The sequence below is a fragment of the Lissotriton vulgaris genome, chromosome 12 (genome assembly GCF_964263255.1).
Source record: "Lissotriton vulgaris chromosome 12, aLisVul1.2, whole genome shotgun sequence".
Lineage (NCBI taxonomy): Eukaryota > Metazoa > Chordata > Amphibia > Caudata > Salamandridae > Lissotriton > Lissotriton vulgaris.
In genome coordinates this window covers 741,629,177-741,656,735 of record NC_141700.1, presented here as the reverse complement: position 1 = coordinate 741,656,735, position 27,559 = coordinate 741,629,177, and the positions used below count along the sequence as shown (strand labels likewise).

The following is a 27,559-nucleotide window of genomic DNA, read 5'->3' as shown; positions in this document are numbered from 1 at the left end:
TCCTTTTCAGAGAGCAGTGCAGGTGAGTCAAGAAAATAGCAGCATGGGACAAAGAACAACAAGGACTGTGACTGCTAGGTGGGAATGTGAACAATTAAGTACCACCAGTAGAGAGGTGGTACCTAGTACCAGCGGGGAAAGTGCACACGGAAAGAGACAAATGCTCACAGTGCAAAATAATAAGGTCAGAGAGCCCACCAAGAAGGTGGTGATATGGACAGCACTTGCCAGGAGGAGTTGAAAAAAGGTTGGGATATGTATGAAGTTAAGAGGGGGTGAACATACACCGGGTTGGTGTGTGTTAGTTTGACTGCAGTATGAGATAATGGAGGGGATCGGGTGGCTTGTGGCTAGGTAATTTTTCTCCTCCTCCTTAAGTCCAGCTCCGCATCCTTAGGGCCATCCTCTCCCTGCTCCTCTGGGGTAGTCTGTAACCTTCTGACTTCCTCAAAGGCCTAGTGGACTAGCTGGATGTGACCTCAGTGGCATTGCGTCCACATTCAGTCTCCTCCTTTTCCAGGGCCCTTGCAGCTCTGCCTTGTTAAGTTTGTCAACATTCATCAGCTCCATGACCCTTTAGCTGAAAGGGTGTGGGGCAAGATTTACATTTGAAAAAAAACAAAAACAATGACCACAATGGAAACTAAGGAGACTTTTAAAAAATGGTTGAATTGGATGCCAAATTATTTATAGGGGGATTTTAGTGTTGCAAAATATCACTGAGTGGTACTGCACAACACACAAACTGGATTCCAAAACAGCCACTATTGTAAGAAAATAGGTTACTGATTGAAGGGCCTAGAAACCCTTCTCAAGAACCAATCACAAACTTTGTCAGGGTGAACCGAAAAAGTCACTAAATTAACCTGTGCCTTCACTCTCTATATAGCCTGGCCCAAAAGCAGTCAGGTTTAATTTAGAGGCACTGTTTTAAGTATTTATGCAGCACACAGACAGTATTATAGTGAAAACAAAACACAAGAAAAACCCCTAACCAATTTCAAAAAATTGTATAAATTGCAATGAATAAATAACCCTTGAACAACAAAATACCAATTGTTTTAATCAGAGATATTGAATTTAAAATTGTAGGTAAGTGTAGTGCTTAAACGCGCAAAGGGCCTCTGGTGGTTATCTGGTTCAGGTAAACGCGTGGAAAAAGTCACAAGTTCAAGCCGACTGTGATGGAGCATGGGCCAATCACAGGGACCAGTTTTCTCCCACTGACAAAGTTGCCTTCTGAGGTACAGCGCAAAGAGTTCAGTTGATGGGTGGAGGAGGCTGCAGGGAGCAGGGTGAACATCACAGGTGGTTGTTGTTGGCAGTTACTACAGGCTGTTGTTGCTGTATCGTGAATTGCAGATCTCACATAGCAGGTCGCCAATGTAGTGTGAAGAGTAGGGTTCACTTGAGGTTCGCGTTGTTAATCATCAAAGTAAGCAGATGCTCAATGCGGACAGGTTCATTTGCAGTTGGGAAGAGCTAACTTCAGGATTTCTCCCTTTCTTTAAGAAGAGTGCACTCTGAAGCCAGCCATAGGTCCAGGACCTGGAGAGGCATCTCTTGGGGATGAGGGACTTACACTGGCAGAGGCCTGCATGACTTAATAGCATGTGCAGGCAGGTTTAGTTGCAGCAGCCCAAATGGGAAGTTGCATGGATGCCTCTAGAGTTTTGTTGTGTCCCTGTAGCTCAGAACAGGCTGACTGACCATTGGAGGTACTCAGGTTAGACTTGGACAAAGAGAGCAGGTCCATTCTTTCTTCACAGACCGCAGCGCAAGCCTCAAGATATGGGGCAGTCCCCTAAGGAGCAAGGCAGGCTGCAAGCAGCAGGGCAGTCCTCTGGTAGTAACAGTGTAGTCATCTGGGGAACAAACCAGTGCCAAAATAATAGTGAAAAGTTTCTTTGTGTGTGCTGGAAGCAAGCCCCTGTGAAATTCAAGTGTGGCAGGGAACAGCTTAGCCCCCACCTATCAGGTCAGGATGTCCCACCCTGCCCACACCTAAACCCTTTTATCGCTCAAAGCTTAACAGCAGGTCATGTGACCCACGACACTGGCAGCAGACACCAAGAAAATGCTAACTTTCTAAAAATGGCATTTTCAGAACTGCATCACAAATCAGAAAATGTACCATTAAAGAGAATTTTAAATTACAATTCACTTGAGGGCAAACTTGACATTCCTTTCTGACCCTAGCCAAATGTTAGCACATATTAAATGTAATAAGGCAATCCAATGTGCCCAATGGGTGAGATAGGCCTTACAGTACTAAAAAAAGACTTTAGAAGTTGTTCACTACGAGAATATGTAAAAGTTAAAAACAGAAATGCCCTACATTTTTTAATTCAATGCATCCTGCCTTATGAGCCTGATAGGGTCTACCTTAGGTATGGCTTATATGTATTAAAAAGGAAGGTTTAGGCTTGGCAAGAGGTTTATTTTTCTAATTCAAAATTCAGTTCAAAACTGCACTACAGGCTACAGTAGGATGCCTGAGACATGTATCTAAATTACTACTATAGTGGGTGGCACAATGAGTGCTGTGGACCAACTTGTAGCATTTAATTTACAGGCCTTGGGCTCAGGTAGTACCTCTTTACTAGGAGCTTATCTGCAAACTGAAAGTGCCATAGGATGTAAGCCAATTTTACCATGTTTACAAATGGGAGCACAAGTATTTAGTTCTGTTAGCAGTGGTACCAATAATGCCAGTTCTAACATGTGTCCCCCCAAGCTGAAAGAAGGAAAAAACACCCCCTCTTCATGGGATTTCTCATCACTAAGGTGGAAGGACCTGGATAGACCATGTCTGAACTGGGGTGGTGGAGTGAGCTAAAGAATGATGATGTATTTAACCCAGATCAGTTGACTGGGGGTGAGTGTTTGATTTGCTCAAGCGCTCCGTCCATCATCCCCTTTGGTATCACTTTGTTCGCCCTAAGTTGGCAGGGTATGCCCAGACGCGGGTCCCTTGCTCACTTTGCCACTGGACTGAAGCTAGCCTGGCTGATGGCAGCTGATTAGTTAGAAACTGGATATCGAGGACAAAAATATTGTGAAGGGAAGCTTGTATGGGTAAGCAAAGTTTTACTATACTTAACTCTACAATGTAACTTGATTATATATATATCTTCAAGGTACATAGATGTGGAGATAAGACTAGTAGCTTATATTTACTTATTTGAAATTACCTGCTAAAAATATTTTGGTTCTTGATATTTTTGATACAAGATTCTGTCCACACATTATTTAGGTCATAGATAATTTGTTAGACAATGTAATGACAACACTGACTTTTTAAATGAGGAACTGATGTGGTAGAATTTTGCTTTTCACTTGAGCAATCTATGGTTGAAAGGTTCAGCAAGGAAGCAGTGACTCACTTCCTCATTTAATGTAAAAACGCTACATGTAGGGTTTTTTACGAACACATTGTCTTACAAGAGAGACAGTCATCAGAGACAACATAATCAGTTTTATATACACAAGAGGTTTGACTATCTGTGTGCAAATGATCATGGGACCCATGACATTTCCTTAGAGAGCAGATCCTTCTGAGCAGTAACTCCTAATCCGAGGCCTGGACTTCAGTGATGAACAGATGCAGCCAGGTTAGTATGTGAAAATACCCACACATCTTTAAACTAAGCGAAGAAGCATAAGTGTCTAAATGGAAGATAATCTGAACTACCTTGTTGCCAGGACCTAATTTTCTGAAGTGGGAACAGATTGTAACCTCAATTCTTGGCTGCAAGAGTGCGAAAGGACCTTCCTCCCAATCTAGCCTTTTTTGGGCGCGTTGTTTTAAGCAGAGCTGTTCCCTTGGAGCGTAGGGCTCTATGTGCTTCACATTGCACTTTCAAAAATGCAAAAAAGTGCATTTTTCAAGGAATTCGCAAATTACCACCAACTTCAAGTTGATGGTAATTTGCGATTCCTTAAGGCCAATTTGCATTTTTTTAATGCTTCTTACATTGCATTTAAGGAATGGCAAAATATGCGATTCCTTAAATGCAAACGCAAAATAATTTTGCACAAAATTTTGCTACATACATTCCATTTAGCGAAAATGAGTTCGCAAACACCGAAATTCAGCAAATTTCGGCATTTGCGAATCCATTTGAGCTTCATACATATGGCCCTATGTCTCTTACCTCTAATAAGTTGTAGCACCCAAACAATATCCATTTGTGGGGATTCCACTCTGCAATCTTGGGGATAGGAATTGGATTTAAAGGCTGCAGAGAGCTGAGCCTCTGCAAAGCAATCAAACTAGTAGTATGTATGAATATTACCACCAGACCGCGACACCACAAACACCAATGAAAAATTACAATTCTTGCCCCAATCTTCCCTACTCTAATGCGACCCTTGCATTCTCAAGATCATACACATGGTTGGTGATATTAATAATATTTTATTCACTAAGTTAAACCCTGCCTGGTTCTTGGGTGGATAGTTCCCACAGCAGGGGGAGCCAAGAGACTTTGTCTCTCTTTAAGTATTTAGAATTAAGGTTCACGCCAAGATTATAATTTAAGTCAGCCCCCTTTTCTTCATGAGACCTCAGGAAGCACTAATTCATAAATTCCTATCTCTCGGCCTTAACCTTTGCTGGTTGTTTACTGAACACAACCTTCAGTCGCGAAGACAACTCCGTTTTGATGTCTTTTCAGCACAAGAACAAACGTGGCAGATATTCTTGGGTTCATAAGAAAGACTCAACTATCTCAAACATGGGTTCACAAAGGAAAACTCAGTCTCTTCATAAAAAGAAAGGAGGGCTCTAAATCACAGCAAGAGATTTCCCAGCACCGTGAAGGGCAAACCAGCAATCCCAAACTTTTATTGTTGAGTTCATACTGTCATCTTCATTCTCCAGGGGCAAAGGTCTCAGGTAAGGAATTCTCGCACAAGGTGAAAATAATAAAGCAGCTGAATGTCAGCCATTGTGTTTCTTGACAGCCATACCTGTGATAATAGCAAATATATACAGTAACATGAGGGTATAAGGGGCCAAATACACAGAAAACCGTGAACAAAACAGCCAAATGAACCAAGGTAGGTGGTCAAACAATATAATTATCAGCTAGTGGCAGAACAGTAGGGCAGCTGAGCACATCACGTAAAACTGTATACAAGTCCATAGACCTAAGCTGTAACTTTGGGAACAAAAAATTCACAGACATTATACATCTCCAGATGCATCCAATAATGGCCAAAAATTATAGTTTCAATTCAGTCACTAACAACATCTGCTCATGCATAAGAACCTACCCATTCCTTATTCAAACAATAGAGTGAAAATGGGAAAAAATACAGCAGTTCAAGAAATAATTCGTGTAGTTTGAGAGAGATAAAAAACGCTGAAGTTGTTTTTCGAAAGCAGTGAGACAGGTGACACTTCACATGGTAGGAGGGATGGAATCCACAATATGAGTACATAGCCAGAGAAGGATTGGTTCAATGTATGATTTCCTTGAAACCAGGGTCATTTAGTTATAGTGTGTCATAGCTGTGGAGACGGTAGGATCATTCATAGATCAACAAAGCCTTCCTGAGATCAACAGTGTCTTGGCAAATTCATGAGAGTGGTCAGGGTGGATGTGTTTGTGCTCTAGACATGTGTGGTAGGTTAGATCTGTCATAAATCTTTGGTCAACTCAAACAGTTTGCAACAGTTGTAATATGATCATAATAATTAGGGCTTGAAATATGGAAGGCTGCTGCATGCACTGTGGCTTTGAACAGGGCCATGTGAATTTCAGGAATGCCATGTAGTAGCGAGAAAAGATTACTTATGCTGTTTTACAACAAATTCTGGAAACGCCTCACTTCTTCAAGAAAAAAACAGATTCTCATGACTGCCTGGGTCTAATTAGTAATCACATTATAAGCTTTTGAGTTCTTTGGAACCATCAGCCCTGCTCTGGACAGAGACGTTTGCATTACACCCTATGCACAGTGGTCTCACAAGTGCTGAAGCATCTGTGAGCCTGTCTACACATTATGAACACCAAGGGTCTATTTTAATGTGCTGTAAAAATCATACATCCTGATGGTTTCTGGAAACACTGCACAATGTGTAGGGGAAATCACTCAAAGAATGTGCTCCAGCATCCTCAATCTACGCTGGAGAGAATTATGCCAGTAGATTCTCTTCTAAATTCTGCATTCTTTCCACTATAGTTTTTGTATCATGGAGGAAATTCTTCAGGGTATTGTCCACAGGAAATCAACACTTCTTCCAGACATCTAGGATTTCCATTTAACTCCCAACACGAAATCAAGTTCAGGGTAACCCTTGATCAGGAACTGACTAAAGAAATCTAACTTTACTAAGTCATATTCTGATCTTTTGAGTACACCTGCTTACCGACTCCAACTCTGAGCACAACACAAGGAACCAAACTTTAATAGATACAGAAGCCCAGAAGATGAGGCTGAGGAGAGCTTAGCCTCGAGCTGCAGCTTACCATTCAGGACTAGACAGATGTGAGACACTTCGAAGACTTGGCCTGAACTACCAGAGACCCTGATTTCCCGACAGGGCCAATGACGCTTTTACCAGCCCTATCAGCAAATGTGAGCTGTGTGCAGTTATTACCTGCCTCTCACGGTTTCTCTGGTCAGTTTGACATTTACGGGGAAAATAAGGGGAGAACGATGAACTACAGAGGTAATTGGACCCGGTATTGCAGATTTTTCAGGTGATTCATTGGAGAAGGCTTAGGGTCCTAGTGAGAATTCCCACAATTCTGCACATCTGGAGCTATTGAGGCTGTCAGTATTGTTAACTCCGAGGAAGATGAATAGAAACCCCTTGCACCCAGGGACCTGGCAAAGAAGCCCTTGGACTGCCCTTTACTAGAAAGCTGTACACCTTCTCCATATGAAACCCCCAACCAAGGATAGATTCATGCACACAAATGTTAACTGGTAGCAGTATGAACCCAGTCCTACACAGCTATCAAACTAAGGACAGAACAAGTACACATGGGACTAAAATAGAAGTCCCTCAATACACACAATTATCAGCTGTTTAGTAATGAGGACTTGAAGAATTTAGAATCTCAGGTCACAAATCAACATTATGGTATGTCTTGCTAAGGCCAGAAAACACATGATATAAGATCATGTCAAACAAGTCTTCTGACCTGCGGAATATAAAGACGCACCCCAGTGCGCGGCCAGCCTCTAAGGCAAGTAAAAACCATGGGGCAGATTTACAAACCCTTGCACCACTTTTGCGTCACTTTTCCCATGTTAAAAGTGACGCAAAAGTGGCGCAAGGGGCTTGTAAATCTGCCCCCATGTGTTTAATTTAAATATACACATCATATACATTATACGGCGTGAAACATTCTATACCAAAACATACTGCACGCATGCATCATACATTCAGTATATTACCACCTGCAGAAAAGGCCCATGCTTTGGCTTGAAATCTTTAAACACTGTCCTCTTTTACTGTCAACATTTACAGTACAAAAGCCAAATATTGTGCACCTTTCACACACACACACAACCTATGTCATGACAAACATATGTAGCACTGAGCACACATGCAACCTAGTGCGTCTACCATACAATTGGTAATATCCTATAAACTAAAACCTCAAAAAATCTGATTACATAATATCCATTTCAAAAAGTCAGCATCTCACCTCCCCTGCTAGAAATATACAATTACTGTCTGATATCCAGTTGCGATAAAACTCACCCAAATGTAGTCCCAGCAAGAGAAGGACACTTGCAGCAGCCATGCTGCTCTCAGGGTAGCTCATGGGTTGTGCCGGAAGCTTGTGCTGAGAGCAAAAGTTAATTATATTTCTTTTCCCTTTTTTCTTAGTCACTTCTTGTGAGAAGAACATGGGAGGCACGCAACTTCCTGTAAAAGCTAACTGCCCCTCGCTGTGACTTCTTAAGTATCTTGAAGTTCGCACTTTTCTTTATCTTGCAACTCTTGATGAACGATTTTATGTATAACATGTAACACAACACGCCTTTCATATGGAGTGGGAGCACAGTGCAAGGGGGTTGTACTTCACACTTTCTGCAGAGCCACCCCAAATGTTTCCCCCTCTCCCCTCCTGTTTACTGAAAGTTTAAGGACTCACATGCACTTTACAGCTGATAACCAGTGATAAACGTCTTGAGCTCTCTCCTCTCTAATTGGTGAATTACGCTTCCATCTGATTGGCACATTTAATTTACTTATACATCTCTAGTAAAGTGGTACAACTTGTGCCCAAGGACTGTAAATAAACGCAACTAGTTGGCCTGCAGGACTTACTGTGCCACCCCCTTTAGTAGGCTTTTAAAATTTGTTTCAGAACTGGCGTGCAGCCTGTGTGCCCTTTTAAGCTGCCAGTTCCACTTGGCAAAACAACCCTTTTGCTGAGGCTAAACCATCCTTTTTACGACATATAAGTCCAAATATCGCAACCAAAATATCGTCCTACCAAAATATGGTGTACAAAATATTGTAATATGGAAATATCGTCTGCAAGAGTATCTTTGTCAAGAATATCGATTTTAGGATAAGTAATATTGATTTTGAAAATATCAGTCATTAACATTGTTTACAAAAATATAGTTGTCTTTAATATAGTTTTTAAATCATTATTATGTATTTTTGTATATATTTTAAATGTATATGATGTAAAAAATTTGTATAATTATTATATTTTTTATTTTTAGTTGTTACATCTTTAGTAGTTATTAAAAGTAATATATTAAAATGTTTGTAATTTTGGGACCATAGCTGTTGTGGATTTATAGGGGTACAGGGTGGGAAGTAATCTGAGTATAATTAATTCATAATTATGTTTTAATTCATATTACTTATTTAATATATAATTAATTATGTAAAATGTGCAATTCATTTCTTTTTTATTTACATTTCAGCTACGAGTTGTGGGGTTTATAGGGGCACAGAGTGGGAAGTCAAATATTGCAATTCATTAGTAATTCATTTTTAATTAATATTAATCATTTAATTGAAAATTAATTGTTAATTGTGCAAATATCTTTTTTAATTAACATTTTAGTTGCTGCTTTTTTGATTAATAAGGGTACAAGGCAAGAAGTAAATTAATTATAATTAATTAATTTTTAGGGCCTCATTCCGATGTCAGTGGGCCCGCCATGGACAGGGTATCGGTGGCACGCTCACCAACATCCATAGAAATGGTCCGATCACTGGATTATGATCCTGGTCATCTGGCCCACCTGCTCTCTTGTGTCTATAGTCCTGATTTGTGTTGTTCTGTCCAGCTCAGTTCCTTGTTTCCTTGTCCTTTTCAGAACTTACCCTCAGCTTGATCCTGTTTCTCTTTGCTAGGCTTCTGGAGACTAGCTATTTTGGTCCCTGTCCTTCTACGTCCCTTGCCCAATCGTCTTCGACTGCCTGGCTGTGACTGACTTGATACATCTTATCCTTCTCATGCTGGTCCTGGTATGGCAGGTTCTGCGTGATCTGCTCCACTATGTATTTTGGACCATGGTCCCCTGCGATCTCATCTTGATTTTCTTTTAAAACATGTTGTGAGTCCTCCTGGTCTTTTTAGTTTACTCAATCCTTCTTGCTCTGTTCATCCTGGTACCTTTGATCCTGGTCTCCATGGTTTCCCTAGTCCCTGTCCTGTTACTTCTGGTCTTCTGGTTCCACTGGCCAGTGTCCTGCTAGTCATCATCTCAAATAAGCTTTATTCGGTTAAATTAAAACCATAAAAGCAACAGAGAAAATTACATACATACAAAAATAACTCAGCAGTTCATTGTAAAATTAAAGGAAAGCTAACTATTTAAAACAAACTAAAATATTTTAACTAATCGACTGTTCAAAATAATAACCCAAAATACACAAAGTCCCCCTTTTTCATCTGATATTATAATTTGGTGCTCGGGGGCCAGGATAAAAGTCATGCAGGTCCCAGATACAGATGGGACCGTCTCCAACTGTGGGCTGGGTAGATCGTAAATAGGTGGCAATGTTCCTGTATTTAAATTTGATTAGTATCAGGTCCCCCGGAATGTCCTTGGGCAGCAAACCTAGCCACTCCACCCTCCTGACCCTCAGGATCCCGCCATCTAGGGCAGGTGGTAACGGTCTATTGTTTTTGAGCCAGAAGATGGCTTTATTCAGTAGGTCCTGGTGTGATTCACGTTTGCCTGGACTGAGTGCAGGGACCCCAGAGAGAACGGTGACATACGGGGCGGCTTCGGGGGGTAGATCAATTCGATGCCTTCTTTCTCGAACTCTGTGAGGGGTATGTCCGGGATTAAATGTAGCGTTGCGGCCACTTGGAATGCATGTTGTCATGTGGGAATCAGAAGTTTGAGCTTTCCTGGGAGCAGTGTTCATCGGCTTTCCATGGGTGTTAGTGACAGTGGAGCATGTAGGTGTAATAGTATTTTCAGTTGGTGGATTGGACCTGGTTACAATTTTTTCAATCCTGATCAGCCTGTCCCCCAACTCATTAATTTTCGCGACCAACGGTGATAAAGCAGCGTTTAGCAATTGATCGATTTTAGCTAGTAGGGTTGATTGGAAGGGGGGTGCATAATCATTTGTTTGAGTCCCGGCCTTATCCGACGCAAGTGAGGTTAGGTTGGGGGGGGATAATAATAAGGGACTACAGCACATTTGGTCGGTATTCGCTTGAGAGAGGAATGTTTCGGGGGATGAAGGTATGTCCAGGGGCGTACAGATTATTTGACCAGTGTCTCTGCCCGCTATAGGGGGAGTTAGAGCATCTGGGACATACTTTGTGCCACACAGGGCATTTAGCTCTTCCCAGATGGACATGTTAGATTGGGAGCAAAACCCCGGAGACAACAGCAACAGGGTCAAAGTCAGTACAGATTACAAATGAAACGTCTCAGTACCTCCTCTGTTCATGACACCAGATGGGGTGGCCCGGCCCGTCCTCCTCTGGCCTCTGAGGGCCCGCCCTTTGCCCGGGCTTAGCCCCGGGCGCCAACCCGCGCGCGGTCCCGCGACGCGGGAGGAGTCCCCTTCTCTTATGCGGCTCCGTGCGCTGTGGCCTGACGCTGCACCCGGCGTCCCCGGGAAGAAGCAGGGGACGCTGGGAAATGTAGTTTTTCAGCCGCTCCTGCGGCGCTCAAAGCGGTAGTAAATACCGCGGGTCCCGTGCCTCTGGACCTCCGCGATGGACAGCAGCAATCCCCGGCAGTGTGGTGAGACCCCCCGCTCCTCTGCAGGAGTCCCCTTCTCTTATGCGGCTCCGTGCGCTGTGGCCTGACGCTGCACCCGGCGTCCCCGGGAAGAAGCAGGGGACGCTGGGAAATGTAGTTTTTCAGCCGCTCCTGCGGCGCTCAAAGCGGTAGTAAATACCGCGGGTCCCGTGCCTCTGGACCTCCGCGATGGACAGCAGCAATCCCCGGCAGTGTGGTGAGACCCCCCCAGTGTCCTGCTAGTCATAACTTAGGTGACATCCTTAATTTGGTCCTGATACATCCAACTCTAGCTCTCCTATCCCTTCTAGTCCCTCTGGTCCTCCTTCCAATCATCGTCCTATTAGTCTTGCTAGTACCCTGGTTTGCCTGTTCCACCTTGTGCTTGAACTTCTGACGCTGGTTCCTTCTTTCCTGTTCCTACTAGTAGTGGCCATCATGGGCCTAGGTGTTTTTGTCCTTTTTGCCCTGCCCTCTTAGTTATCATGGTGTGGGTCACCCTGGTCTAAGTAGTCCTTGTCATCCTGATGTAGCGGCATCCTGATCTGACCATAATGGACCTTCCTATCAAGAATCCCCTGGACATGAACATCCTCATCCTTTCTATCCTTTTTTGGTCCTGCTAATCTAGGGCCCTGGTTAACAGTGTCCATTCCACCAAAGTTGTTTATGTAGTAAGGCATCTGTGAGCAGGTCAAGTATAAGAACACATCCTGTGATCCTTGATTTATTTCACAAAGGGCTTCTTCTGCATAGCTTTATAAATAGGATCCTTCAAACATTTTCCAGAATGCCACAACAAAGGTGAAATAATTACCCAGTCCTGAGCCTGCAGTGTAGTGCCCAAGCCAGGGCTTCTCCAGTAAGGCAGCTAATAAGGTAGCCCACCCTAATTTTGTCTTGAGCGAATTGAGTGGGTCAAGATGCAAAACAAACAATAAAGGAGTTCAGGAATTCTTTCGGCTTCCTTGGATCTCCATAAAAACGCAGGGCTCCAGCAAGAACAGGCGGTAACTCAGATGCCACTCTGGCTGACAATGCTTGACGTAATAGTATATTGTCACTATGTAAAGAATTGAACTCCACTGTTTTTTGCTGAATGGAGTCCTGTAGTATTTGAGTAGGATCCATCCTTCCCTGAAGATGTTGGTAATGTAATTTCTCAAGAGCTGGATGTAAGGAGAATCATCTGGACTGGATGGTATGAGGTTTGAAGGTAGGACGATTGACTTGGGAAGGGCTACCTGTAGATAGTGTGCTGAACATGGATGTGCCTAATCTAATTATGCCCAAGTATCTATTTAGGGATATAAATCTGCCTGACTCACATTCATTAAATAAGAAGATAGATGTCTAGATGTCAGTGTAGGGGTTCACCCAGATGTAAACAAAGGGCAATCAGCAGAAAAGGTTACAAACCCAACCGTATTGCTCCCCCATACTAGAAAGGTTGAGGCCAGCAGGAGAATAAATGACCAACCCATTGAAAGTACAGGAAACCCCCAAGCCAACGGCTATACTATTGTCACCTGGAATATAGCCGGATTGCAAGTAAAAAGGATATGTTAGGCTGGGTGGATTTTATCAATAAACATGACATAATTTGTTTACAAGAAACTTGGAGTACTGATCATGTTAATTTTGAAGGGTTAACCTCTTATGATTTACCAGCAACTCCCTCTATGTCTGGCAGAGCGAAGGGCGGGTTGTTAATCCTTCTGAAAAATAATTTGCCCTTGAGAGTTAAAAGGGTCACCAATGTAGGGTACCACTCACAGATACTGTGGTTACACCATAACGTTTTTTTGATTATTTTCTATAATAATACATTTGATTCAACTCGTCATAATGTAGTCACCTAATTAGAGATGGAAGTAGATAAACTGGTCACAGCAGAAAATACAAATGTTGCTATTGTATGGGTCGGAGAATTTAGCATCCCAATTTGTACCTTGTCTATGACTAAAGTCTGTAGGTTTAGTAGCAATGAAGGGGATGACTGCATACATTCCCACATAACATTTATGGAGATACCTTAAACACCGTGTTGGCGAAATATGACCTTGATATTATGCAATGTGCACAGGATGAGTACGGGAGGGAGATACCAACCTTTACCGGACAAAATGCAAATAGAGCTATTGATCATGTAATAGTATCTGCTAATATTGTAAACCTATGTTCTATCCCATGGATTGGCAAATTTTTCCTAAGTGACCACAATTGTATTATCATGTCAATGATTGTGTGGGGGAATAAATATGTAGCACTACAAACTGTTATTGGTAATATTGCCCCGTGTAGGCCAAACAGCACCAGAAACAGGTGGAAAGGTACTAACTCAGTTAAAATTTAAAAAAATATTGTTCTAGAATGTGGTAATGAGATTTATGATAGTCTAGAAATTGAGATTGAACCAGCTTTAATACTAACTCATTTTTGAAAAAAATCAATTATGTCATTTATAAATTATTAACTGCGCCACAATGCAGGAAACGCATGCAGATCAGGGGTTGGTTCAATCACTCCTGTACCCAATCACTGGACCAGTTGAAACTAAAACTCTCCAGTAGTCCCAGGGATAAGGGGTTAGTACAAAAACTAAGATTAGAATATAAATTAAACTTAAACCGGAGGAAGAGGGAACTCCAAGAGGAGGCATAGGATAATCTTGCATTGGCAGCAGACTCATCTAATAATAAGTTGTTCTGGGAAACTGTCAATTCGACATTTCTTGAAAAATGAATCTTTCCCGGTACTTGTGTGCCACGTTAGCTGTGAGGAATGGGTGGCACATTTCTCTAGCATTTTTAACCCATGTGATAACCTTACTGAGGATCTTACTAACCCAAGTAAATGGCCCACCATCCCCCTAAATATCACCCTCGAAGAGGTCGAACTAGGTATTAGAAGCAGCAAAGGGGGAAAAGCACCAGGCCTGGATGGTGTACCCATCAATGTTTATAAATCGATGGGTAAATTGGTGAGTTTTTAATGCTGCAGTAACACAGGGTGCTCCCACTACTTGGGGCAAATCCGTTATTATCCCATTTAATAAAAAGGGGAATAAATCGGAAGCCAGGAATTAATGGCCGATTTCTCTATTAGACGCATGATTAAAGGTCATGAGCAGGGTTTCATTAGTAAGACTGGAAGAGTGGGTTCTGGATAATGGGATACTGTCACAGGCTCAACACGGTTTTAGAAAGGGGTTGGGCACGATTGAACAGTGCAATTAATTGGAAAATATACATGTGCTAAACATGGTATCCGCCAATGCTGCGTCTTAGCACCATTGCTTTTTACCCTATTTATTAATGAAGTTGCGCAGTTCTTAAATTGATACAGGCGGACTCCACTCAAGCTGAGGGCCAGGATGTCCTTGTTCTGCTTTACGCGGACGACGCTGTGCTTTTATCTGTAGGCCTACAGCGGTTAATTGATGGGTTTGCAGATTTTATCAATGTGAGGAAGCTGCTGATTAACAAGGCCAAAACATACACAATGGTCTGTGGTTTGAAACCCAGGAATATGAAATCCTTTTTTATAAATGGGAAAAAGGTGCAAAAGTTAGACAATTTTTGTTATAAAGGGCTATCTTTCGCTGGTGACTGTAAATGTATGTGTGAAATGACTAATGTCCGGGCCAAGATGACTAAAAGTGAGCAAGGGGTCTTTAGGTTTGCATCTAAATTGCGGGATCGCCGCATCAAATACATGACTTATATTTATAAAGCTAGATGCGGCTCTGTTGCTTTATATGGGGCAGGGGTTTAGGGTCACCATTCCAGCCAAGAATTGCAAATAGAGGAAAATTCCTTCCTAAAATAGCTCCTATGTTTGCCTGCTTCAGCATTCTCTGAACTAATTCAATGTGAAGTGGGGCTCAATTAGCTGTCAGACTTGATTGCACCGAGACCCCTATTGCTCTGGAGATCAATATGGTCAAAAGAGGAGACTATATTTACTAAATCAATTATCAAGGACTGCCTGCGATTGCACAATTGTTTTAAGATCCCCTGACTTAAATATATATCTAATGCTTATAAAGATCTATTCAATCTGATGACCCCAGAAAATCGAAATGACATAACCGGGTTGTCTAAACAGGAGAAAAAGAATACATTCTTGTACCATAAGAAGGAGTGCAGGTTGACAACAGTAGGGAAGAAAACCACGTATCAGCTTTACCACTTGCATATAGATATCGATGGCTTTCAGAGCTATCTAACACTAGTCTTGAGACCCTCACACCGCTTTGTTTTAACAAGAATGAGAATAGGGGGCGTGGCTTGAGCGCCGCTTGGAATGGCAGCTTGACGACAGAGCTCCGTTGTCCAATTTCCGAAACCGGTAATTTCACCCGGTTTTGTCGGCGGAGGGTGTCTCAAAACGCTGCATTGGTGATGGGAACATGAGGTGAGCAACCGACATTGCTCAAAATACCTCCTACATGCCTCTGTGCCTGCAATTATTTGGTAATTCGGCCCGTTTTTGTTGCGGCCGCCATTTTGTTTTTTGTTTACTCGCGCTACTACCCGTTTTTCAGCGCAAAATGACCTTCAATCGATTATATGGCAACAATTATACCAACATTTTATCATTTTACATATGAGCTTTTACTGTAGATGCTGCCTGCTGTTTTTCCTTGACTTTGTGATGCCTTTCCTCTCTTCATGTCTTGAGGTGCCGCCATTTCGTCACATCTAGAACAACAAGTTGGAGCTCTCACTCTCCACGACTGCTTTATTGAGGATTATTGATGCCCTTTCACTGTTGCTCCTGTGGCTATAATCATTTTTTGTGTTTATACCTCCCTGACGTTGACTTTTTCTGGAATTTTGAGGGTTGCTCTGGGTGGACTATTGCTCTCACTTCACCTCCAGTATTTCTATATGAGGAGGCTCCGCAACCTTAAACTCTCCACCCCCACTCACACTCGCACTTGCTCAGACTCTGTTTCTACTCCCCCCGGCATGGAGGAAAGTGCGTCACAGAAAGCGGATTTGCAATCTGGAGCTATACCAAAAATGCAATCTTCGAGTAAGCTCCCTCAATCTGCATCAACCAAGAGACTTAAAAAAGATCCTCCTTCTCCAGGTTCTTCGTCGAATTCTGCTGTCATGGATCTTATACTAGAGGAAATTTGTGCGCTGAAACCATTTATGGCTGAAACCACCAAAACTTTGCAGTTTTTACACAATAAATGGTCCTCTTTGTAATCTCGTATTCTTCTTGTGGAGCAGTCAACAGAATCCCTTCAGACTTCCTGTTCTCGGATTACAACTCTAGAAAAAGACATTTCTCTCCTCAAGCGACAGGCTGAGGATTTAGAAAATCGAAATCGCAGAAATATCCTCCGTCTTTATGGATTGCCTGAACTCACGGAAGGTTCAAACCCGACCAAATTTTTTCAATCATTTTTGCCAAAAATTATGGACCTTCCTGCTTCCACTGTTTTCAATATTCAACAAGCGCATAGACTGGGCCCCAAAATATCTACGAAACCTTGTGGCGTCATCATGCTTTTCTTACAATATACTGACCTTCTCTAGGTTTTATCTGCTATCAAGGTTAAAAAGCAGATTGTTTGGGAAGGTCATCGCCTATATCTTTCCCAGGGTGTGGCCAAAGTAACAGCAGACCGACGCAAACAGTTCTTAGATATGCACCTACAACTATGTGCTCGCAATGCCAGGTTTGGCCTTCTTCATCCTTGCCTCTTCAAGCTTACATACAAAGATAAGACTGAAACTTTTGAGGAACCTCTCGCTCTGATGGAGTTTCTTCGACGTCAAGGGGCTGATGTCATGGACACCTCAAAACCTGTTTAATTGTTCAGCTTAAAGCTTAGGTCATATATATATTGTTGTGCCGCATCCTCACTATGTTCCCCTTTTGTGTGCTTATATAATAAAAAAGTTCTATTTTTATCTTCGTATTGTCTTCGTCTTATTACGTACAAGATATGTTTTGTTTGTTTCTTTTGACAGCTCAGTGTCCTCTCTCCCTTTCTTTGCAGGCCTATCCCTTTCCCTCTCCAACCCGATGTTACGCTCTAGTCAAGTAACATGTTCTCCTTTTTCGGAGGTCTGATGATGTTCTTCTCTCGTTGTTACGGTCGTCATCTTCTTGCGTCGTCACCCCCGTCCTTCAGTTTGTATTCGTAAGTATGTTCATTACTGTTTCTCTTTGTTATGCACTGTCTACTGTTTCACTTTCTATTCCTCTCTTCTTTTCTCTCTCTCTTTTATTCTTTCTTCTTTTTGCTTCGTCCTCACAAAATTGTATAATTTTTCTTTTCTCCCTATTTATGCTCTTACCTTCTCTGCTCCTATTGAATCTCACTCCTTTTTTCTCTCCTCATTTAATGGTTTTTCCTTACACAATTTTGTTGATTCAAGTTCAGAGTTGTTACATGGAACGTTAAAGGGTTGAATAATCCTATTAAAAGGCAAAGGGTTATATCACATTTAGCTAGACTTAAGGCGGGTATAGCTCTTCTTCAAGAGTCCCACCTCTCTGAAGCTGAAGCCTTGAAACTTAAACGTTGCTGGGTGGATTATGTTTTTCATTCTCCTGCTATGGGTAAGAAAAATAGAGTTGTGTAATTATGTCACAAAAAATTACATGTCTCTCTTGTTTCTCAAGAATGTGATGTTGAGGGTCGATGGGTATGGGTATTGGTTAAGTTAAACATAGATAAGATTCCTGTGGTTATTTTCAATGTTTATGTTCCTACTGGTATTGATAAATTGTTTTGGCCGACCATTTTGGAAAAGTTAGCTACACTTACTGATGATTATGTTATCTTTGGTGGTGACTGCAATCAAATCCTAGACCCTATTTTAGACAGAAATTCTAAGATCAGATTTTCCACCTCCAAAATGCATTCTCAGTTCACTGCTTCTATCCACAACAATGCCCTTGTCGATATTTAGTGGTTATGTAATCCTTACCTTAGAGAGTACAGTTTTTATTCTCCCTCTCATCATTCACAATCCCGTATTGATTATGTATTTCTCAGTAAGTCCCTAGCCCAACGTACCCTTCATTTAGACATTGGATCCATCTTAATCTCAGACCATGCTCCTGTTTTTGTTGACATTGATCTCATTCCCTTTTCCCCCATCCTGGTTGTTGGAGATTTAATAACTCTCTTCTCCTTGACCCTTCCTATTGTACCAAATTTACTGCATTTGCTACCAAATTTTTTGATCTTAATCAACTCCCCGACTCCCTTTTGTAATGGTATGGGACTCCTTTACAGCGGCTTCTAGAGGTTTTATTATTGATTTTGTGTCTCAAAAGAAGAAGCAAGCACAAACTCAGTCAGCTCAGCTTTTGGATAACATTAAAAAACTTGAATATACCTATTATCAATCCAACACTGAGTCGTCCCTTTAAGAACTTATCGATGCTAAATTTTCTTTTAACAAATTTACCACAACCGCTGCTTTAAATTCTTTATTGATGTGTAATTCTAGCTACTATGGCGGTCAAAATAAAATGGGAAAGTTATTAGCCAATTATCTCAAAATACGAAAAAACAGACAGAAAATTGAATCTATTCGCAATCCCAATGGTCTGTCTTTGTTTAAGGAAAAAGATATTTTAAACAAATGTGTTTCTTACTATAAAACTCTATATACTCCTGAAACGTGTCCTGATTCAGCTGATCTTCTTTCTTATTTCCAGCATATTCCTTCACCTCCTTCTTCCCACATAGACTTTCATTCCCTAGACTCTGATATCTCTCTTACAGAACTTTCCCGCGCAGTCAAGTCTTTACGACATGGTAAAGCCCCGGGCCCTGACGGCTTTACCATTGAATTCTATAATTCCTTTGCGTCTCTTCTCCTTCCAAAATTACTCACGCTATTTCAGTCATTTTCTATCTCAGGCTCCTCTTGTGGCTCCTTTCAAGAGGCTTTGATCTGCTTGATTCCTAAGGATGATAAGGATCACACCGTATGCAAAAATTATCGTCCTATTTCATTAGTAAACACCGATTATAACATTTTTGCTAAAATTCTGTCCCTTAGAATGGACCCTCTTCTCCCTGACTTGATTGGCCCAGAGCAGTCAGGCTTTGTTAAGGGTCGCCTTTCATCAGATAACTCACGTGTATTTTTTAATATATTAAGTAAGGCTCCTTCACTTTCTCATCCTTTGGCTGCCATATCCTTAGATGCTGAGAAGGCATTTGATAGGATAGGCTGGGATTTTATGTTTCAAGCCCTTAAGTGGGCAGGATTTCCCCCCAAATTTATTTCCCTTATCTCCTTACTCTATTCCAGCCCTCATGCCTCGATATTTGCAAATGGTATGGTCTCAGATTTTATTCCATTAAAAAGAGGAGTGAGACAAGGATGCCCTTTATCCCCCTTATTGTTTGTTTTAGCTTTAGAACCTTTTCTCACTAAAATCAGAAATTAGATTAATATTTCTGGCTTTCAATTTGGTTCTCAGCAAGTTAAACTCTCGGTTTACGCCGATGACATTCTTTTGTATTGTTCTGATCCTCAGTCTTCACTCCCGGTTTTTCTACAACAGGTCTCCTCCTTTTCTAAAGTTTCTGGTTATCGTCTTAATGTTGATAAGTGTGAAATTCTACCTTTGAACTCTATCTGTCAAAAGCACCTTTTTGAAAACTCTGGTTTCTCTTGGCAACCATCGAAAATTAAATATTTAGGGATTTGGTTTGCTCCTCTTCTTTCTGATACTCTCAAAATTAATGTTGAATGCATTACTAAAAAACTAAACGCTGCTATTGAACGTTGGAATCCCCTCTTTCTTGGTGGGGTCGTCTCAATTCTATCAAAATGATATCCGGCGCTCAGAGTTTAACATAAGCCCCGGCGGAGACATACACCACAGCAGGGAGGGACACCGAACCATCACTGAGTGCAGAGCGCAGCGCCCTTTTAAAGAACCGCGCTGAAAGTGAAAGTGTATTTGAAGGCTAGCCACGCTGACGCATTGCCATACTCGTAGAAAAGCCTTGGCAAGCTGAATTAATTAGAAACAAATAGTTCTCCTAAACAACAAATCATGACTTGCAGCGAAAGGAATCTTAACTTAGGCGGTGCTGTGCTGTCCAAAATGGAAGTGACTCTCTGTTATGTTAGCCACTTAGGATGCTGCAACCAAGACAAGCACTGCAGCGTGCCAATAGTAAGACAGGAGCAAAGTCTTTTGATCAACTACTCCAGGTCTTCCAGACAGCGCAGGCGCGCTGCCTAGTCTCGACCTAAAGATGATTATTAGGCAATGCAAGAGATATGTTACTTGTATTAAGAGGTGCAGGAATGAACCTAGGAGCCCCCAAATGCAAAATTGTGTGTTGTGGGGATTTATCTGTAGCAGTGATCAAAATGTTATAAGTAAACTGGTTACAGAAAACGTCCAAAAACGTCATGCTTTGCCCAATACTGCAGTTTTATAACATCAGATTTCTCCACAATCGGGGTGGAGTAATCCGCTGCAGTAATAACACTTATGTCTGTCAGGAATCCCTCTGTGAATTACTGACAGCCATAGATGGAACAATTTCCAACCATAAACCTATATTTATGTACAAATATGGGTTAATGGACCAGCAACAGTGTGGCAATCACTCATTCATCTTTCATATAGTAACTAGAACATATAATAAATCTGGATTATGCATAAAAACATCATAGTCAACATGAGATCCTTTATGCTTTGAAGTTGTTTTTGTTTAGTGATGTACCTAAGTCTATGAATATGGGAGGGGTAAACATTCTTTAAACTGTAGAATAGTGGAGTCAACTGGATTGACCATAGCATAGACACTCATCAATGTATTCCAGTGATGCATAACAGCATCTATTACACTTATCCTTTATTACTTTATATTGAGAAGCAGCTCCTTGACCTATTTGTCCACATTCACTGGACATTGATGGTGTTACTTTTTCCCCTCCCCATCAAATGTTCCCTAGAGTTAATCTCAGGCCTCAGCATAATAATGTAGCATTTTGGGAGAAATATGCAGGACAGTAAAGACAAACTGGAAGACAAGATTGCAAAGATCTCCATGGCCACCATGTACTTGCCCTGGGTGCTGAGATAGGCTGGAATAAACGCGATCCAAACGCTAAGAAAGGCGAGCATGCTGAAGGTGATAAATTGAGCCTCATTGAAGCTGTCAGGCAGTTTTCTGGCTAGGAAGGCGACTATGAAACTGACAGTAGCCAAAAGTCCAAGATATCCCAGCATGCACCAGAAAGCAATTGATGGTCCCTCGTAGCACTCAACTATGATCTTCCCAGGCTGAATGGTTGTGTTATACTGTGAGAAAGGGTTAGATGAAAGCACCCAGGACACACACAGAACAACCTGAACAAAGGTACAGGCACTAATGACCATGTAGGACAGTTTTGGTCCAACCCATCGCCTCATGTTACTGTCTGGTTTTGTTGCATTGAATGCGATGACCACCATGATGGTCTTGGCCAAGATACAAGAAACGCAAAGAGCAAAGGTGATGCCAAATGCAGCCTGCCGAATGAGGCATTTTTCTGTTGTGGGGTAGCCAATAAAAGCCAAGGAGGACAGGAAGCAGAGGGTGAGTGCACAGAGCAGGAGGTAGCTGAGGGAGCGGTTGTTTGCTCTGACAATGGGAGTGTTCCTGTGGTGAATGAAGAGTCCTAGAATGGAAATAGAGGTCAGTGATGACAAAATGCTGGCTGTGGTCAATGTAACACCAAGAGGGTCTTCATAGGAGAGGAACTCGATGACCTTCGGGATGCATTCGTCTTGTTTCTCATTGGACCACTGATTCCACGGGCATTGCAAACAGTCTATGGAGTCTGAAAGAAAAAGCCAGCATTAAATTTTAAAGGAACAGCCGCAGTTTGACTTTCTCCAACAAAATGATACAGTTGTACAGACTACTTTAAACTGCTCATTCACATACCATATTGGTTTGATATCTCTCCCAGGGGACACAGCACACACTGGAAGCAGCAGACGGGCTTTCCTTGTATGGGAACTATCCGGAACCCAGGCGGGCAGCTGGGGCTGCACACTGAAGGAGGCGTCTGCAAAAGTATCAGCAACACAAAGGAAAACTCATTACATATAATTTTGTTCTGGCTCTGTTTCTTTTAAACCTGCCATGGAAACCAATTTCAGGGTCAAGCACAGAGGGAAACAAAACCCATGTGCATCAAAATTTAGGAGGGCTGTGAAAATCATACTTGGGCTGCGTGATGCCAGCAGGTAACATGCTCACCATAATTTGTGTAGAAAAACACAAACCATGAGCTCAGCCAAGTTACGAGTGTAGCATTCTGGTGTCACACATGTTCCCCTTTACGAATTGTTAAGTGTTCATTTGCTTTTCAAGCGGTACAAATCGTGTAGTTATTCAAAAGTGAAACACACATTAAGCGTTACCCTATTCTAAAGTGTGTTCTGCTCAAGCTGATTTTGATAGTATCACTTATGCCACTTTCATTCTTGCCTGGACAACAAATGATAAAGCCAAAAATATTTAAAAAAATCCCTGACCCTTCTCCCACAGTGGTGCAAGTGATATAGGTACGCATAGGGCTTGTGTGTTTATTTTTTTAAAGGCGCTTACTTGAGTGTTTGCCAAATCCCTTGGCGTGTAGGGGCTAAGCTTCCCTTATGTATATAGTGTTATATTGAAAACAGTTTTTAGCCCGTTCATAAATTATCACTATGTAGGGATTGCACAAACAAGGTATTTGAAAAATGGTACTGTATTTATTTAATTCCCCCCCTCCCCCCACCCCCTACACCCCCAGTTGTTCGAACATTTCTCACTTGGTGAGCTGTCCTGCATTGTCAGCTTTTACTTTAAAAGATTCTTTTTACATCTATCTTTTCTTCATTGGCCTTACTGCCATCTTGGGGCATAATTGACCATTGTATGCTTTGTGGAATCTCAGAATTACAATTGATTTGCACCTTCACTTGCTCCCTCTCTTTAGCTGTGCTATCAAAAATGGAAAAATCAATGCAAGACTGCTTGCTCTCCATATAAAACTTTGAAGTCCATAGACAAAACCTAAAGTATTCTGTATTGCTGAAATTATGGGATCGTAATATTGCTGAGATTAATCTTCTGAGATGTATACAAAATATTTGTGCCGAACCCATTGAAGGTATCTGTTGAGCTATAGTATTCAGTATTTTGGGTTTTGTTCTACTGTGCTAGGTGCAAAAAGGTCCAGTACTGTATTGTCTAAGCTGTTGCTGCCCCTTTTTAACAGCATTCATTTTTCTTGACATACAGTTAAGGTGGCCACTCCCAAAGCCCCCCCCCCCCCCCCCGAGCCTTCAGAGGAGCAGCCAATGGATTCCAGCAAGGCCAAAAAGACAGGGTTAGCGGATGAGAGATGAGTGTTCCCCTTTTTAAAAAATTAATCCCGGATATTAGTAATTGGTAAGTGTAGCCCCCCCCCCACATCTTTAGAAAAAACATTTTAGATCAAATTGCCCTGCAAGCTGCTATAATAACATCGTGCATAGCACTACTTCACGGAAACAATTTGTCTTCAGTATCTACGATAGTGATTTACATTAGGTAGGCAACTCCATAATTTAAAGGGCCTTCCAGTGTACACTGTTCTTTATACAGCCATGGGTCCCTTACTGTCGCAAACAGTAGACCAACATAGTGTTCCTTATTCTGCCTGGGTTTTCACAGCCAGTGTGACATAAATTCCTGATGGACTGCTAAGATGTTTAGAATGCAGCTCACGCTGCTCTTCTCCTCAGTCTCCTTCCTTGTGCCTCACGCTGCTCTTCTCCTCAGTCTCCTTCCTTGTCCCTCACGCTGCTCTTCTCCTCAGTCTCCTTCCTTGTGCCTCACGCTGCTCTTCTCCTCAGTCTCCTTCCATGTGCCTCACGCTGCTCTGCTCCTCAGTCTCCTTCCTTGTCCCTCACGCTGCTCTTCTCTTCACTCTCCTTCCTTGTGCTTCACGCTGCTCTTCTCCTCAGTCTCCTTCCTTGTCCCCCACGCTGCTCTTCTCCTCAGTATCCTTCCTTGTGCCTCACGCTGCTCTTCTCCTCAGTCTCCTTCCATGTGCCTCACGCTGCTCTGCTCCTCAGTCTCCTTCCATGTCCCTCACGCTGCTCTTCTCTTCACTCTCCTTCCTTGTGCTTCACGCTGCTCTTCTCCTCAGTCTCCTTCCTTGTCCCCCACGCTGCTCTTCTCCTCAGTATCCTTCCTTGTGCCTCACGCTGCTCTTCTCCTCAGTCTCCTTCCTTGTGCCTCACGCTGCTCTTCTCCTCAGTTTCCTTCCTTGTGCCTCACGCTGCTCTTCTCCTCAGTCTCCTTCCTTGTGCCTCACGCTTCTCTTCTCCTCAGTCTCCTTCATTGTGCCTCACGCTGCTCTTCTCCTCAGTCTCCTTCCTTGTGCCTCACGTTGCTCTGCTCCTCCGTCTCCTTCCTTGTGCCTCACGCTGCTCTTCTCCTCAGTCTCCTTCCTTGTGCCTCATGCTGCCTTTCTCCTCAGTCTCCTTCCTTGTGCCTCAGGCCGCTCTTCTCCTCAGTCTCCTTCCTTGTGCCTCACGCTGCTCTTCTCCTCAGTCTCCTTCCTTGTGCCTCACGCTGCTCTTCTCCTCAGTCTCCTTCCTTGTGCCTCACGCTGCTTTTCTCCTCAGTCTCCTTCCTTGTCCCTCACGCTGCTCTTCTCCTCAGTCTCCTTCCTTGTGCCTCACGCTGCTCTTCTCCTCAGTCTCCTTCCTTGTGCCTCTCGCTGCTTTTCTCCTCAGTCTCCTTCCTTGTCCCTCACGCTGCTCTTCTCCTCAGTCTCCTTCCTTGTGCCTCATGCTGCTCTTCTCCTCAGTCTCCTTCCTTGTGCCTCACGCTGCTCTTCTCCTCAGTCTCCTTCCTTGTGCCTCACACTGCTTTTCTCCTCAGTCTCCTTCCTTGTCCCTCACGCTGCTCTTCTCCTCAGTCTCCTTCCTTGTGCCTCACGCTGCTCTTCTCCTCAGTCTCCTTCCTTGTCCCTCACGCTGCTCTTCTCCTCAGTCTCTTTCCTTGTGCCTCATGCTGCTCTTCGCCTCAGTCTCCTTCCTTGTGCCTCACTCTGCTCTTCTCCTCAGTCTCCTTCCTTGTGCCTCACTCTGCTCTGCTCCTCAGTCTCCTTCCTTGTGCCTCACGCTGCTCTTCTCCTCAGTCTCCTTCCTTGTGCCTCATGCTGCCTTTCTCCTCAGTCTCCTTCCTTGTGCCTCATGCTGCTCTTCTCCTCAGTCTCCTTCCTTGTGCCTCACGCTGCTTTTCTCCGCAGTCTCCTTCCTTGTCCCTCACGCTGCTCTTCTCCTCAGTATCCTTCCTTGTGCCTCACGCTGCTCTTCTCCTCAGTCTCCTTCCTTGTGCCTCATGCTGCTCTTCTCACTCTCCTTCCTTGTACCTCACGCTGCTCTTCTCACTCTCCTTCCTTGTGCCTCACGCTGCTCTTCTCCTCAGTCTCCTTCCTTGTGCCTCACTCACGCTGCTCTTCTCCTCAGTTTCCTTCCTTGTGCCTCACGCTGCTCTTCTTCTCAGTCTCCTTCCTTGTGCCTCATGCTGCTCTTCTCCTCAGTATCCTCCCTTGTGCCTCACGCTGCTCTTCTCCTCAGTCTCCTTCCTTGTGCCTCACGCTGCTCTTCTCCTCAGTCTCCTTCCTTGTCCCTCACGCTGCTCTTCTCCTCAGTTTCCTTCCTTGTGCCTCACGCTGCTCTTCTCCTCAGTCTCCTTCCTTGTGCCTCACGCTGCTCTTCTCCTCAATCTCCTTCCTTGTGCCTTGTGCTGCTCTTCTCAGTCTCCGTCCTTGTGCCTCATGCTGCTCTTCTCCTCAGTCTCCTTCCTTGTGCCTGACGCTGCTCTTCTCCTCAGTATCTTCCTTGTGCCTCACGCTGCTCTTCTCCTCAGTCTCCTTCCTTGTGCCTCCTTCCTTGTGCCTCACGCTGCTCTTCTCCTCAGCCTCCTTCCTTGTGCCTCACGCTGCTCTTCTCCTCAGTCTCCTTCCTTGTGCCTCACGCTGCTCTTCTCCTCAGTCTCCTTCCTTGTGCCTCCTTCCTTGTGCCTCACGCTGCTCTTCTCCTCAGCCTCCTTCCTTGTGCCTCACGCTGCTCTTCTCCTCAGTCTCCTTCCTTGTGCCTCACGCTGCTCTTCTCCTCAGTCTCCTTCCTTGTGCCTCATGCTGCTCTTCTCCTCAGTCTCTGTCCGTGGTGTTGCACATGCTTACATCTGAAATACTGGTGTGGTCATCTTTCTGCTGCCAGCTTCTCTAGGTTGCTATACAGGGAGTGTGGTGTTGCATGTGTTTACATTTAAAATATCAGGGTGTCATCTTTCTGCGGTGAGCTGTGTACTATACACAGGATGTGGTGTTACACATATTTACATCCGAAACACTGGTGGGGTCATCTGTCTGCACCCCACTCTTAAGTTACTATACAGGGATTGTGTTGTTGCACGTGTTTACATCTGAATTATAAGGGTGTCTTATAGCTGTACTCTTATACTATATACTGTCATCTTTATGCAGAGAGCTGTACTCGGCTGCTATGCACGGGCTGTGGTGTTACACATATACACATATTTACATCTGAAATGTTAGTGCGATCTACTTGTATAGTTCATGGGTTAGTGTGCACGGATTGTGGTTTTTGCAGATGTTTACATCTGAAATACCGATGTTGTCAAATCTGCTGACAGCTCTACCCTGTAACTATGCTTACATTGTGGTGTTGCACAGGTTTACATCTGAACCTGCAGTGGCCTTCTTTCTGTAAAAAATCAGGAACCCAAAGTACTGGATTCAGAGACCTAGTTTGTGTGTTATGGTCACTGCATGAATTATGTCAGTACATACCAGAAGAAGAAAGAAAAATGTATTTCTAGAGTCCCCTCACTCACCGGGGTTTCCCCACGGTGACATGCTTCATCATTGGGGCCATCCCAGTTCTCTACGAAAAGGGGCGTGCTGCGACTAGCGAACTACGCACAAGCACTTTTATTGTGAATAGACTATGTGTGGTGTAAAGTGATGAGGTGGTGGAGTGGGTGTAAGTGAATTAAAAATACCATGCTAGTGGGCCTTAACAAATTTATTTTGCTCCTAGTTTGGTATATTAAAATGGGGGTGACACTGCTATTTAACCTTAAGTAGGGCCAAATCAGTGTTTCTGGTCAACATGTTTCAAGCTCCCCAGGCTTTTCGTTTTTAATATACCAAACTAGGAGCAATATAAATTTGTTGAGGCCCACTAGCACAGTATTTTTAATTCACTTACACGTGCTTCCCCCCCCCCCCATGAAATACTTGTTCCTTGCTCTGTGCTGTGCACATGTCGACAACAACAA

The 27,559-nt window shown here is 43.0% G+C and overlaps 2 protein-coding genes across 2 annotated transcripts in view; both read right to left on the bottom strand.

Moving 5' to 3' along the window:
* Positions 1 to 7,805, bottom strand: part of LOC147678521 (uncharacterized) — a 180,878-nt gene extending 173,073 nt beyond the window's left edge. The window contains exon 1 of the mRNA XM_086946038.1: positions 7,727 to 7,805. Coding sequence (XP_086802164.1) covers positions 7,727 to 7,790 — 64 coding nt within the window. The 5' untranslated portion in view covers positions 7,791 to 7,805. The remainder of the gene's footprint in view (positions 1 to 7,726) is intronic.
* Positions 7,806 to 21,120: 13,315 nt separating this feature from the next.
* The window catches only part of LOC147678520 (extracellular calcium-sensing receptor-like), a 46,153-nt gene continuing 39,714 nt past the window's right edge, over positions 21,121 to 27,559 (bottom strand). The window contains exons 5-6 of the mRNA XM_086945666.1: positions 22,151 to 22,274; positions 21,121 to 22,043 (exon numbers count right to left, since the gene is read on the bottom strand). Coding sequence (XP_086801792.1) covers positions 21,121 to 22,043; positions 22,151 to 22,274 — 1,047 coding nt within the window. The remainder of the gene's footprint in view (positions 22,044 to 22,150; positions 22,275 to 27,559) is intronic.